General features: G+C 46.6%; 1 protein-coding gene across 3 annotated transcripts in view; it reads right to left on the bottom strand.

Moving 5' to 3' along the window:
• Positions 1-15,397, bottom strand: part of Slc25a43 (solute carrier family 25 member 43) — a 31,986-nt gene that overhangs the window by 1,588 nt on the left and 15,001 nt on the right. For 2 of the 3 annotated variants that reach the window (XM_028887328.2, XM_028887327.2), the window contains one exon: positions 268-402. In XM_028887328.2, the coding sequence (XP_028743161.1) occupies positions 278-402 (125 nt within the window). In that variant the 3' untranslated portion in view covers positions 268-277. Of the gene's footprint in view, positions 1-267; positions 403-13,723; positions 13,738-15,397 lie in introns of all 3 variants that reach the window. The other variant, XM_028887326.2, reaches the window with a different exon arrangement.

Below are 15,397 nucleotides of genomic sequence, written 5' to 3'. Positions count from 1 at the left end.
ACTACACGGTCATTCTTTTTGGAATCAAATAATATAGAAAGAAGGAAAACTGGTACAGTGTGGGAGGGGAAGAAGGATGTCAGAGCCACTGAAGGGCATGCCCTGGGCAAGCACTGGGTCTACATTAATATGCATGTAGTTGATCTGCCACTGCTCATTTCTTTCTTTTTTCTTTTCTCTCTCTCTCTCTTTTTTTGAGACAGGGTTTCTCTGTGTAGCTTTGCACTTTTCCTGGATCTCACTCTGTAGACGGGCCACCCTTCTCACCTTCAGTAAGTTAGCTGTCAGTCCGCTCCAGAGCCCCGGCACCCCTTGGCTCTTCACTATCTGCCGGAAGCAGTCCACTGCTCCTGAGAAATGGACATCGACTCCTCCACAGTGGGCAAGATAAGGACTTTGAGCCTGGCAGGAAACAGAAGGTATGAGGAAGTGATTTACATAGGAATTGATGTCCTACACAAAGTAGGGTCTCAAGTTTGGACTCTGGAAGCTCTGGGCCAAGATGGCAGCAAAAAATAGTAACTTCAGAGTTCATGTTCTTCCATGGTCTTAGAATGAAAAAAAAAGGTTTTTGTTTGTTTGTTTTTCTTTTTTATATAAAGTTTTTCTGTGTAGCCCTAGCTGTCCTGGAACTAGGTCTGTAGACCAGACTGGCCTCAAACTCACTGAGATCTGCCTGCCTCTGCCTCCTGAATGCTGAGATTAAAGCCACCACTGCCCAACTAGAATAACATTGTTTTGAGACAAGGTATTCCTTTTCTTTTCTTCCTTTCTTTCTTTTCTTTCTCTCTCTCTCTCTCTCTCTCTCTCTCTCTCTCTCTCTCTCTCTCTCTCTCTCTCTCTCTCCCTCTCTCCCTCCCTCCCTCCCTCCCTCCCTCCCTCCCTCTCTCTCTCTTTCTCTCTCTCTCTTTTCTGAGACAGGGTTTCTCTGTGTAACTTTGGCACCTTTCCTGGAACTCACTTGGTAGCCCAGGCTGGCCTCAAACTCACAGAGATCCGCCTGGCTCTGCCTCCCGAGGGCTGGGATCAAAAGGGTGCACCACCACCGCCCGGCTGAGACAAGGTATTTCTTCTGTAACCCAGATTGGCTGGGACTTTACCATATTTCTGTCTCTTGAATGCTGAGATTACAGGTGTGATTCCCATGCCTAACTTAGAACAAATATTGATTTGCTATAGAACCATGATGCCTTCCTTGTTCACATATTTGTGGTGTATTTTGCTTAAAAGAAAGTAGGCATTTTGGACAGAGTCAATTTTATACTTACATTCCATCCTAGCCTATACCCAATGGACCTGTTACATATTCCTATGCCTTTAACCTTTTTTTTTTGAGATTTATTTATTTTTTGTTTTACCTATAAGGGAGATTTGTGTACCAGGTACAAGTGAGGATATCAGATGCCCTTAGAACTGGAGTTATAGATTGTTGTTAGCTGCAAGGTAAAGATAAGTGCTCTTAACTACTGAGCATTCTCTGCAGACTAACCTTTTTTTTTTTTTTTTGGAGCCGAGGATCAAATCCAGGGTCTTGTGTTTGCTAGGCAAGCGCTCTACCACTAAGCTAAATCCCCAACCCCGAGACTAACCTTTTTTGGTACCCTCCTAACTCCTTATTTTAAAGGATCCCTCTCTGTGGTGATATAAAATTGTGTACCCCAATAAAGCTTGCCTGAGGAACAAAGGACAAGCCACTAGATTAGACATAGAGGTCAGGCAGTGGTGGCACACACCCTTAATCCTATCACTCGGGAGTTCAAGGCCACACTGGAAACAGAGCCAGGCAGTGGTGGCACACACCTTTAATCCCAGTACTGGAAAACTCGAATGCCTTTAATCCCAGGAAATGACAGCAGTGTGGAGAAAGGTATATAAGGCGTGAGGAGACAGGAACTAAGGCAGTTCAGCTGAGACCCTTTCAGGTAGACTCAGGCTTTGAGTTTGAGGATTCATGGAGTTGGTGAGGTAATAGGTGTCTTGCTCTGCTTCTCTGATCTTTCAGCTTTCATCCCAATATCTGGCTCAGAGGGTTTTTTTGAGACAGAGTTTCTCTGTGTAGTTTTGGTGCCTGTCCTGGATCTCTCTCTGTAGGGCAGGCTAGCCTTGAAGTCACAGAGATGTTTGTGGTGGGAGTGCGCCACTCCCACCCCCCAGCTGGCTCAGAGTTTTTTTGTTATATGACCATCTAAGATTTGAACACCTCTCCTAAGAAACCACCACATAGGAGCTTATCTCCCCACAACACAAATGTTCCAGGGTTGAGAACAGAGTTATTTGTGGCATTCTTCTGGTTGGTTGCCTATTGCTGTCTGCTTGACTCTTGTGACATAATTGCTCATCTGGGGCTCAGGCCACTTCATATCCTTGTCCCGTTGTCATTGTGGACCTCCTGGCCACCCTTCGACAGTTACTGGAGACTGACACCTGGTGCTTCAGTTCAAGCCCAGCTTCACCATCATCTCAGGTAACTTCAGAAAGAAAAGGGGGAAGAAAATATTAAGCTGGAGAGGGGAGATACGCTGTGGGCATGGTCCAGGGGGAGTTGGGAGAGAGGACTGAGGGGTACATATCACCCAGATACTTGTACATGTATATAAACTTTTCCAAGAGTAAGAGATGCAAAAAAGGCCAGTCTGGGCCAGTCTCTGTCTGGCCCTCATCCTCAGGGGTCCTCACTTTTACACCTTTGGTCACCTTTCCTTCAGCTACTCATGGACTTCTTAACCACCCCAGAACTACTGATAAAACTGTCATCATTAAAATGGTCAATCCCTGAAAGTAACTCTCTTGTCTCTATAATCGCAGTACTTGTGAGGCTGAGGCAGGCACCCGCACGGGTGTGTATACTCACCCCCCCCCTATACATAGTTTAAATGAAAACAAATCTATGGAAAAGAGAAAAAACAAACTGGGGGCTGGAGAGAGAGCTCAGTGGTTAAGAGCACCTGCTGCTCTTGCAGTGGGCTAAATTCCATTCCCAGAACCTATGTCGGGTAGCTCACAACTGCCTGTAACTCCAGTTCCAGGAAAATCCAATACCCTCTTCTGATTTCTGTAGGCATCCACACTCATGTGTACATAGCCACACACACACAGACAGACACACATGTGTATAATTAAATATAAATCTTAAAATAGAAACAATAAGCTATTGCTGAATACAGCGGCATGAATACATTCCAGAGGAACTATACTGAGTGAGCTCTTCTCAGAAGATAACAGTACAGGGATGGAGAACACACGAAATGCTATCATCTTAGGGGTGGTCCTGGAGGCCTTGACTGCAAAGGGAGGGCACGAGAATGTGGGGAATGACCGAACAGTTCTAAGTCTTGACTGTGGTGGCAGTCATCCAAACCTATACATCCATCCAAGGCTCCTAGAACTCTGCACCAAAACCAGCTAGTTGGGCTGTTGTGATTTGGGAATCAGAGAGTGGGCCAAGATGCAAAGAGTTGAGTCTGTCGATCACTCTCATTTCCCATGACAGAGCGAGCCAGGTTAACTACCCAGGGAGGAGGTGATGGGTGTGCAGGGAGGAGTTTGGTAAGGTTTGAAAAGTCGTTTTGAAGGACATGCCAAGGACAGCCTGAAGACCAGCTCTGCAGACTGAGGAGTGCCGCAGATCTGAGGCCATGAATCTTCCCTGGCCCCCAGCTGCCCTTCCATGCATTCATCTTCAGCTGTACGAATCAGAGGGAGTTTGTGGGGTTGACGATAAGCTGAGGGACAAGCGGCATGGATTTCAGAATGGGAGCAAAAAAGCCACAAGAATGAAAAGCCAGGGGCCTGGAGTTGCAGCTCTCTTGGTAGAGCGCTTGTTAGCACTCTAACAAAGCCCTGGCCTCCCTCTGCAGCACCGCATGGACTGGGCGTGGCCATCCATGACTGTAATTCTAGCACTGGGGCGGTGAAGGCAGCAGCAGCAAAACTCCAAGGTCATCCTCAGCTGATATCAAGTTCAAAGCCAGCCTGGGATATGTGAGACCCTGTCTCAAAGGAAAGAATGCAAAGGGGCTGGAGATAAGTCCTGTCAGTAAGATGCCTGTTATACAAGGTCTGGTTTCAACCCCCAGCACCCATGGAAAAAGATGGGCATGGGGGTGCCTGCTATGCAGTGCTGGTGAGGCAGAGACAAGGTGATGCCTGCAGCTCAGTACTCAGCCATCCTAGCTACTCGCCTAGTGCAAGGTCCCCGTGAGAGACTCTCTCAAAAACCCAACACTGACCTCTGGCCTCCACACGCATGTGCAGACATCTGACAGGCACCAAAAGACAAACTCACAGAGTGGGGGAAGAGGGAGGGAGGGAGGAAGGGGCAGGGAGAACATGGGACCGAGGAACATGAAGCCAAACAGGACATAAAGGAGCCAGCCAGTGACCAGAGGCATTAAGGAGCTGAGGGACTGTGCTGAATAGAATCATAAGGTGTCTTTGTCCTTGATGTGGTTTTATGTTGGTACTTTGGGCTGCTGGGGATTGAATTCAGGACCTTGCATATACTAAGCAAGGCCTCTTCGGGGTTCATTCAGCCCCGTTTGTGTTTCAGTAAATAGCCCCATCCTTGATTTCATTCAGCTTTGCTGTCCCTCATTCTCATTCTTACTGGGCCTGCCCACAGGGCTTGCTACTTTTCTGCCATTCTCTAAGCATTGGAGCTAGACAGCTTGCGATAACTCACTAGCCTGTAACCTTCAGCAAATGCCTTGATCTGTCTGAGTCCCCCTTTCCCCTGTAAAATGGAGTAATAATAACATGCACCTTATAGGATTGTTGTTTATATTAAATAATTTAGCACATGCAAAGTGCTTAGAACTCTACTTGATATAGAGCAAGCACTGAATAAGTAATCGCCATCATTAAGGCAATCATCATTATTACAATTATCTAAACTTGGAGAAGAGACAAGTATGCTGAAGACCAAGCCAACCTGCTAGACTGGAATGCTAGATTGCTGGGTTCTTAAATTGGATCTTCCTAGCAAAGAGAAACGGAACCATAGTAGATGGCTAGTCACAAGATTTCTTCTACACAAACCCAGGCAACTCTCTAGGCTAGTAAAATGCAGCCGCCTGCTTTGGATCCTAGCCCTCAGGAGGAGCACGCTGGATCCTGCAGTATACCACCACCTGAAAGAACTCAGGAGAAGTAGGCCCGGCTCTGCAATGCTCAGTGTAACCTTGACTAAGTCATTGACTTCTTGGGACCTTGGTTTCCTCACGTGCGTACTAAGGAAACTGAAATGGAATGACCTTGAAGACCCTTTCCAGCTTATATAATCCTTGCCGCTGGCCCAACTCCACATGCCTTCCTACCTCTAGGACTTGAAATCTGCCATATTCTCTGTCTGGCCACGTTTGTCATAATGATGAGAAGAAATGGCATTTTTTCTCAGGGAAATTTTCTCAGATACCTAGACTAAAATTTATCAAACACTTCTTGGGCAGGAGAATCACTTGAGGCTAGGAGTTCAAGATCAGTGGGTCAGGGAAGAGAAGGGAAAAATAAATAGGAAAAAGATGATTTGTCAGTGTAGCAAACAGGAGCTCAGAACTTTACAGCTTGACACTTGGAAATGACCTTGATTTTCTGGAGATGTGTAGGATTCAAAGTGAACGCAAAGCTGTGCAATTCCCAAACAATCTGAAGCATGTATGTGGAAGGCAGCTACGGTAACAGGCTTGAGTCCTTTGGCAAATAGCCACTGTGCTGGTTAATTTTAACTGTCATTTTTATAGAACCTAGAGTCACCTGGGAAGAGAGTCTGAATGAGGAATTATCTGGCTTACATTGGCCTGTGGGCACGTCTGCAGGAGACTGTCCTGATTGTTGATTGATGTAGGAAGAACCACCCCACTCTGGGTAGCACTATTCCCTAGGCTGGACCCTGACCTGCTTAGAGGTAAAGAAAGCTAGCTGAACTCAAATGGAAGGAAGGGAGGAAAGAAAGCAGGAAGAAAAGAAGGGAGGAAGAAAAGAAGGAAGGAAGGAAGGGCTGATGGGTTTATTCTCTATGCTCTTGACTGTAGATATGATGCTTTAAGCTCCTGCCTTAGCTTCCTCACAATAACAGACTGTAATCTGGAATTGTAAGCTGAATAATATCCCTGTTCTTCTGAGTTGCTTTTTGTCAGACTATTTTATTATCGTTACATAAATGAAATTAGAATCAATAATTAAACCACAGCAGCAATAACAAGCCATTAATAATACTGCAGTCAATGGATCTTTCTGTCTTGTGAACCACATGACTCCTATCACTTTTGGTGTAGCCAGGCCCCATGTCGTTGCGCTGTAGCCGGGCAGCTGCCCTGCAGTGGTGTGCCCGCCTGGGAGCTCCCCTTGATTCTGCCAGCGTAAATGTCTTACATTTCAGCATCAGACCTGAGGACTGACGAGCTGCTCCGAAAGCCTGCCGTCATTTCAGGAAAGGCGAGCAAACCCAGCAGATTAGTTTTGTGCTTGTGAAGAGAGGAGAGGAACAGTCAATGCCAGTGTGGCCACCGAGGGCTGGGGGTGGGGAAGCCCAGAGCATAGCTGAGCCTCCAAGAGAGCGCATTTGAGATGCAGGTAAGCAGCCTGTGAGGGAGCGTGAGTAGACTGTGCAGAGGCCCAGGGGCTTGAGCCAAGGGGCTCCCCCACCCCCACCCAGGAGTTATGGCTGAATTTTCTAAGCGCAAACCTTGACAGCAACATCTTGACTGGAAGGGAGGGAGAATGTACATGAAGAAAACAAATTTGGAAGTTGACAATTTCCAGGAGGCTGAGGACATACAGTTATATGCAGGACTGGTGCTTGGTGGCTTCTCAGTACACGTCTGTCTTTCTGGGGATGGAAAGCAGGGCCTTTGTGCATGTCAGGCCCTGAGCTATATCCCTGGCCCCTGTTATTTTATTTTTAAAATTTGGCCTGGTGAGATGGTCCAGCCAGTTAGGGCGGATGATGCCAAGCCTGGCAGCCTGGAGCCACATGATGGAAGGAGAGAACTGACTCCCGTGGGCATGGACGCTGAATAGGTGCTCCAAGCACATTGAGCACAGCATTTGCGATGGGCCCGTGTTCAACAGCGCCCTTCAGTCTTTGCACAGTTCTCTGCCTGATGCTCTATGCACTGTGAGGAAGATGAGGCCCAGAGGCCCTGTGGCCTATTCCTGTCCACACACAGGACTAAGGGCCACGCCGGGACCATGTCATCACCCGCTGTGAGCTGATCTGTTAACCAAAGGCTCACAGGGGACACAGCCATGGGCATAAGTAACTGTATGGTGGGAAAACTGGTGAAAGTAGGTGCTTCATCTCCAAAACTGCTGCAAATGAGCAAGTGGGCTAGTCAACTCCATTTCCCATATCCTCCAGACAACCCCGTTTTCACATCCTTCAGACAGCAGAGGCCTCCCAGGTGGCTGCTGACCTTTTGTGTCTGACAGCAGGTCTTGCCTGGGGCCTCTCTTCCCTTCCCTTTCTCTTCACTTGCTCTTCTGGGGGCTGGAGGTGGGAGAAGGTCTTATCTTAGCGGCTCTTAGTGTTTAGACGGAGCTTAGCACCAAGTGGCTGTTTAGACTCCCCGATTTTTATTGCTTCCAAGGAACAAGGCAGCTCAGGTCAGGAGAAAAGGGCAGAGTTCAGTTCACTGGGCTGGGAAGGCCCGCCCTCCTGTTCCCTCCTTGCCTGGCCTCTAGGGACAGTCTTGTTTCCCTCATCAAGAACTGCTACCCCCAAAGTATTTAGGGCACTGTATAATTTTTGAGCGCACAAGGGTGGGGGGGGGTGGGCAGGTTTTCTTTCCCCTTCACTTTAAAAAACAGTGCTCAAAAACCCAAGCCCCTCTTGCCCTAATGGATGCTTCACCGTTGCTTCTAACTGCTAAGGCAATGACACTCACTCGGGCAGAAGTGAGTCCTCAAAGGGGCCAGACATCGGGGAGCTGTAATAAAGGTGAGGGTCACAGTCTCCCTCACCACCCCGAGAGCTCAGCACTCAGCCCTCAACACTGTACTTCAGGACATCTCCTTCTTCTCACTAAGAAGAGATGCTGTGCCATCCAGGAGACGCTCAAGTGGGCAGAACCATTAAACTCCATTAGCATCTTCTACTAGTGGCCAGGAGAGCAATTTCCTTGCCTTTCCTGGAGTCTTGCTCCTGCTCCCTCCAGGGCTCCCAGGACTTCCTTCTCGGTCCTTTGAGCAGCCTGTGGCTGCCTAATGGTCTGTGCCTGTGCTCTGTGCTTTCCTATGCTTGCTAAGGCTGGCAATGGGGCTTCCAGGGCCAGGCTGCTGCTACTGAGGTCCAGAATAGTACAGTTTTTATAAGAATATTTTTCCCGAGCTGGGCAGTGGTGGCGCACGCCTTTAATCCCAGCACTCAGGAGGCAGAGCCAGGCGGATCTCTGTGAGTTCCGTCCAGCCTGGGCTACAGAGCGAGTTCCAGGAAAGGCGCAAAGCTACACAGAGAAACCCTGTCTCGAAAAAAAAAAAAAAAAAAAAAAAAAAAGCATATTTTTCCCATTTTAATTTCAGGTAACTAGCTTCTGGCCCAAACCAGGCTTATTACATTCCAAATATTTGTGTTGAAATCCTCATCCTCATGTAACGTTTCAGGAGGTGAAGCCTTTGGGAGGTAATGAGACCATGAAGCCAGAGGCCTCGGGAATGAGGTGAGTGTCCAAAAAGCCACACCAGCAGTTGCCCTGCTTCTTCCACCATGGAAAGACACAGCACGAAGGTGTCATCTAAGAATGAGAAGTGAGCACTCTCTGGATGTCAACTTTGCCTTGACTTTGAACTTCCCAGCCTCCAGAACTGGGGGAAATCCATTTCTGTTGTTCAGAAGCCACCTCTCACTGTTCTAGAGCAGCTCAAGAGGAGTAAGCCTTCTGCCTGTCAGTTTTTGGGCCTTTTCACATTGTGCACTGAAATTTTCAAGCTGCCAGTCCTCAAGGACCAGCTCCCCACCTCCCATTAGAGGCAAGGGAACAAAAGTCTAAATTAGCTAATTACCTAGCATCTAGGAAAGAGCCCCGTACTTCCTAGGGGATAAAGGAAAGGCCTGGGGAAGGAGAGACCTGCTCTCACATACACTAGCTGTGCGACTCCTGGGCAAGCAGTTTCCCACCCGTGAAAGAAGAAGAATCCTGATAGTCCTTATTCTGGAGGTCGATAAAGAGGATGAAGTGAGTTAAGAATCTGCCTTGTGTATATTATCTGACCAGCAAATGGTAGTATGTTGCCATTACAGTTCCTTAATCCACAGCAGGCTTCTTACTGTCTTTATCTCCTGTGACAAATAAATCCTCATGCCTCTAGCCCTGACAAAAGCTTCAGCCAAGACAAGCACAGATTCATACACATCCTTCCACTTCCTGGAAAACGGTCACCTAAGGACTATCAGTTGGATGGTGCTGTGACAGGTCAAGTGCCCCGGGCCCACGTGAAGTGATGGGAGGTTGGGATGCAAGAGGAGCGCAAATGAAAACAGTGTGGCCATGTTTTGTTCCCTGTCATCTTTTCTTGTTTGGCTGAAACAGGGCCTCACTAAATTGCCCGGACTAGCTTTGAACTTGCTTTATAGCCCAGGCAGGTCTGAAAGTTTGATCTGAAAAGCCTGATCCTCCTGCCTCAGCCTCCCAGATGTTGGGACTATACGCTTTGGACACTGTGCCTGGCTCTTTCTTGTCCATTTAACCAGTCAACAGCTTGCAGCCCTGGCTTGCACAGGGCAGGAGACCGCACTCTCAGAACAACACATGTAGGTAGTGTTAGGGGACAGGAAGAGGTTTCTTTAGGGAAGCAGGCTGGGAAGAGGGCAGGCTTGGGTGTTCTTACCTTCAGCTTGTGTAGGGACAAGCACACAGACTTGAGGGTCACTCAGTGCCATAAAGGTTCAACTCTGTACTCACAGGGAGATCCCCTAAGCCTGCCTTCAACAGCATTCATTTTTAAACAAGTATCAAGTGCCTGTTACGTGAGACTACACGTTACAGGGATATACAAAAGTATAACATATACTCCCCATAGGCAAAGAGCTTACAATTTAGAGAAAGGAGCCAGACATTTATAATACCATCTTGTGACATGGTCCCTAAGAGAGCTACATAGGTTGAGTATCCTTTGTCTAAAAATGATTGGGACAAGAAGTGCCTCAAATTTTGAATATTTCTTAACTTTGGAATATTTGTTTATAATGAGAGATCTTTGAATGGGAGCAAAGTTTAAGCATGAAATTGACTATGTTTCCTATCTCCCTTGTTAGCACAAGGGTAATTTTATGCAGTCTTATACATTTTTATTTTGTGTATTATTTTTCATTTTTATTATTATCTGTACATGTGTATGTGTATATGGTGTATGGGTGTGTATATGTGCTAGTGCATGTGTGCCATGGCTTATGTGTAATGTGTGGAGGTGAGAGGACAATCTCAGATGTGGTCCTGGCTTCCATTTTATTAGAGACTGCATCTCTGTTTACTGCTGTGTGTGCCAGGCTATCTAGGCCATGAGTTTCTGGGGGATTCTTTTAATTCTGTCTGCCATCTCAACATAGGAGTGCTGGAATTATAGATGGACACTACCATGCCTATCTTCGTATGGGCTTGGAGAATTCAAGCTGAGACCCTTGCGAGTATGCAGAAACCATCTCTGCAGCCGACATACAATCTTTTTAGTGGGCCTGAATTTTGTTTGCAGTTGTGGAATTTTCCATCATGTGGATGCTCAAAGTTTCTGACTTTAGCGCATTTTGGATTTCAGAGTTCCATAGTAGGGGTGCTCAAAGCTAAGCGAGCTAATGCCACTGGGATTGAGGGAGCTTTGACAGGGAAGGCACAGCAGAGCAATGATGCTGAGATAAAAAAAAAAAAAGAATGGAGAGAAAATGATCAGAATTAGGGACCCAGGGGTAGGCCAACAGCATTCTTTAAAAGGAGTTATTCACCTACGAACTTCTTGGAATGCAACTACTGTGCCCCTGGACATGGGGGTATAAGTGGAAGTCACTGAAAAACAGCATCTACCTTTTCAGAGAATGTACTCTATAGTTAACTCGGTTTTTTCTTCCCCAGAATTCCTTCCCCAGTGGTCTGCATTGTGGTTCTCAAAGGGTCAAATATGTGCCTTTACATGGTAAGTGCCTTAGGGGTGGGAAAACCTAGCAAACAAAAGCAACAGTTCCAACGACCAAAGCAAGCTCAGCTGAACCTTTACGGAGACAGAAGCGATGGGGAGGCAGAGGTAGCTGCAGGAACAAAGGCCTGTTGACCGGAATATAAAATACATTTGGTCTTCAGGGCTTGGGGGAGGGGAACGTCTTCACTATTGCAAGTGGATGCTGAATTGAGCAGAGACCAAAAGAAGACACGTTTTGCTTTGCCCAGTCAGTACTTTTTTTTTAATTCGGAACCTTGAAAAATACAAAGATTTTACATCGAAATCTGGATTTAGAGGTTCCCTTGAAAACTGAGCTTGCATTTTAAATGACAACCATCCTTTGGAGGAGAGAAGCTTGCAGCCTAGCTGCAGCCTGCACTAGCTCATTTCACTCTTTTCTGGTATGCATATTTAAATGCTAATCACATTCTGCGAGCACAGAGTTTAGCTTTCCAGAATGCTTTCAAAAGGCACGACGACGACGACGGCTTAGAATGCAGTTGAAGGCTTATTGTTTGGGGCTGAGTGCCTGTTATCTGGGTTTCCCTAGCTCTCCTGTCCATTCTGCTTCGGAATTCCTCCAGACATTTAATTTTGCAACTCCCTATACAAAGGGCCTCTACACAAAAGAACAGTGAAGCTGGTGAGGGAAACATGCCAGACTAATGGGCCGTCCTTTATTCTCTAAAGGTGATGGAGAAGGAGCAACACAGACAGGGCTAAAGAACATTTGTTCTGCAAGAAACTCATGGGGTAGGCTGCTGGGGTGGAAACGAGTGCCGATCCCGGAGGCAAACCGCCTGCCCAGTTCAGTTACTCGAAGATGGGTTTGTAAGCTACGGAACCTTGGAGTGCCTCCGTTTTTCTCATCTCGACCAGCAAGATGGCTCAGCAGGTAAAAGTGCTTGCTGCCAAGACTGATGACTTGAGTTTAAGCTCCGGAGCCGGCGCGGTGCACAGAGAGCACTGACTCCCTCGAGCTGTCTGAGTGCACCGGGGCCCGCAATAAAACAGGCTTCGTAGGAGCAGTGCTCATTTGGCACTTGGTAAATTGTTGTAAGGATTGGATGACGTAATGAACATACAGTTGGCCCAGTGCCTACTGTATCTCCCTGCTCAGTGCTGATGATCACTTTCAGAATCAATCCTAGGGAACAGTATGTGCTACAGTATGAGCTGATAAGGTCCTTGATTGGAGTCAGGGCAGGAAGAAAAGGGGCCCTTATGGGAGAGTTAAGAGTGCAGAAGCGACCCGGCTTTGGATTGGTTGGGTGAGGGGACGGCAGAGCTGAACCTAACTTCTGGCTGCTTAGCTTGGCTGTGTGGGACAGTGATGGCCCTGAAAGGGAACACTTGAAGAAGACAGTTTTAGGGGAAGAATAGTAACTTTGATACACAGTGGGTTGGAAGCGACCATGGAGATGTGACAGCCAGTGGTACTGATCAGCAGGCTGTGAGAAACATGGGCCCAGGACTGAGGGAGGGAGACTGGGCTGGAAGACGCAGCATGGAACACAAGAAGCTCTGAGTGGAGGTATGAAGTGACTGTGTCCTGCTCAGCAAAGGTTGCTCAAGGTGGTGAGCATCTGGGTCAGACTGGAGTCTGTTTGAGCAGGCTGGGGCCTCTGTTTATTCACTGACCATGTGCGTTCTGCTCTGTCAGCTCGGCCACTTGGATCCCACCTTTGTCCTCCACTTTATGCACGTTCAGTTCAAATGCTGACCTGGCCCAGTCCTGCTTGCCTTGTGAGCTCTGGTGGCGGCAAAGTCCACCGGGGTACAAACCAACAGGCTGATACGTGGCTTTGTATTTGATGAAATGGAGATACCCAATACGAGCAACAGAGTAGGGAGCAGGCAGAGTGGAGAGGGTGCCTGCCCATGGACCCCCTTCCTGATTCATTCAGAAGGCCTATCAGACTCCAGGTTCCATGTGGGCAGTGGCTCCCCAGATTCCCAGGACAGTGTTCCCCAACCTGTCTTACCCTCTCACATACTCCTGCCTATGGAACCATTATTTTTTTTTTTATTTTTATTTTTTTTAGCATTCTTTGGTCCTTAATAGGGGCTTACAAATTACTACATAAATTAATTTTCATCAACATTTCTCCCATCTTCTTTTTTTCTTTTCTCTTTTCTTGAATCCTTCCCCTTCCTTCCTTCCTTTTTTTTTTGAGAGAGAAAGTCTCACTCACTGTGTAGTTCTGGCTGGTTTTGAACCTGCTGTGTAGACCAGGCTGTCCTCAGACTCACAGAAATCCATCTGCCTCTGTCTCCCAAGTACTGCGATTAAAGGGTTAGACCACTATGCCCTGCGTATTGTTTCTTCAATACACTTAGTACTGCCAGGATCTTCTGACCCAGGCTCTTAGCCAGGGGTGGAGATCCAGACAGAAGGGCCAGGCTCTATCTGGAAGAGCTTGGGTTCAAATGCCCGAAGTGTGAAAAGATTTCAGGCAGGGTTGTGTTAGAGTCTGAAAACACACCAGGTAGAGGCACTTCATTCCACTCGGGCATGCAGCTGACCCTTCCCCCCACCAGAAGCCTTTTCTCAAAACATGCACATGCATAAATTATTTACCTCTCCATCATCCTCTAGCATGCCAAGCACGAAAAAGAAAAACAGAGTAAAGTGAGTGTAAGCTTGGTGAAGGAAGGGCCCAGGTGGTTAAACAAGACTTCTGATTATTGTCATTAGTGTTCAGAAGGGTTCCAACCTGGTGTGGTATTAAACAGACAGACTGTATGCACGAGTGTCTGCATAAAAGCCTATTAAGACAACCAGGCACTCAGACAAAGGCGCCAGCCACTGTGGGTGCTGGGAAAAATTCCCTGCTTAGTTGGCTCTCCACCAGACACCTGCTGTTGATTTGCTTCATGTTGGGCAGTGCCATGGAGAAAACCAATGGAATGCAAATGTTACCATTAACTGTGTTCAGGTCACAGCAGCTAGGTTGCCCTGTACAAGTCCCTTGTGACAAATTAAGTTGGTAATCCAGTGGGGGCAGATGGTTTTTATGGTGTTCTCTTCTAGATGAATTTTGCATTGTGTGCTTTACAAGAAAAAAAAAAAGACTTGAGGTGTTTCCTGTTGCCTCTGGCTCCTTATCTTCCTAACTGAAAATGATTTTGATCTGGGATTGTGAGGTTGGTAACTGTTCCTGAGCTGAGGGCTCGTATACCTTTTCAGGGCTCAGATACTCTTCATTTACTGCAGTGACACCTAGTGGTGAGAGAAGGTAATGCCGTGTTTGCATTTAAAAGCCCGTGGCTTTGTCCTGGGTATTAATTTAAAAAAATGTATATATATAGAATGGACAAGTTATTATATTTATTAACCCATGAAAATAACATTCTTGATAAGATCCATATTAATTGACTTACTGTATTTTCAGGTGGTATTTATGATGTCATTCATAATTAACTGCCTACCCAGTTTTACAGCTTGATTATGTTGTGTTTTTTAAAACAACCAGTATGATTTTGCATTTATCTGAAAGCTGTTTTCTCTGCTTTTGTTGTTTTCTTGAGGCTATATATGAGAATGACCTTGAAGTTTTGGTCTTTTTGGCTTTATCTCCCAAGTACTGAGATTGCAGGGATGTGCCACCACACTCAGCTCTGAATGCAGTATCTTGAAGCTCTACGTATGCATTGTCTAGAAGGTTTCCATACAAAGGGAAAAATGGTTTAGACTGCACTCAAAATTTCACTGCCAGTATCTCTTGCCCTCGTTGGTGGCAGACTGTTATGGGAAGGGTATAGCTTATTATATATGGTAAGGGTGCTTAGTACCCGAGGACAATGTGCAATGCATGATGAACGTTAATGCCTTTAATATGTAAAGACCTGTTACCAATCAATAGGAAAATCTAGATATCCCCCAAATTGGCAAAGGGCATATAAAAATTATAAGGAAATGCAAGGGGCAACTGTGAAAACTGTGCAACCTCACTTATAATGAATTAGAATTAAAGTAATACAAATACATTTTCAGCTATTACATTTACAATGACTTGAGAAATGACAGGTGATGTCATGACAGGAGCTGGATCACTCTCCCTTATTGCTGGTGCAAATGAAACCTCTAACTTTTTGGAGTGTAACTTTCAGTAAGAGCCTGGGCATGGTGGCGCACGCCTTTAATCCCAGCACTTGGGAGGCAGAGGTAGGCAGATCTCTGAGTTCGAGGCCAGCCTGGTCTACAGGACACATTGAGACCCCGTCTAAAAACAAAACAAACAAACAAAAAAAC

This window comes from Peromyscus leucopus, chromosome X (genome assembly GCF_004664715.2).
Source record: "Peromyscus leucopus breed LL Stock chromosome X, UCI_PerLeu_2.1, whole genome shotgun sequence".
NCBI lineage: Eukaryota > Metazoa > Chordata > Mammalia > Rodentia > Cricetidae > Peromyscus > Peromyscus leucopus.
The sequence above is the reverse complement of the archived record's forward strand: the minus strand, read 5'-3'. Positions and strand labels throughout refer to the sequence as shown.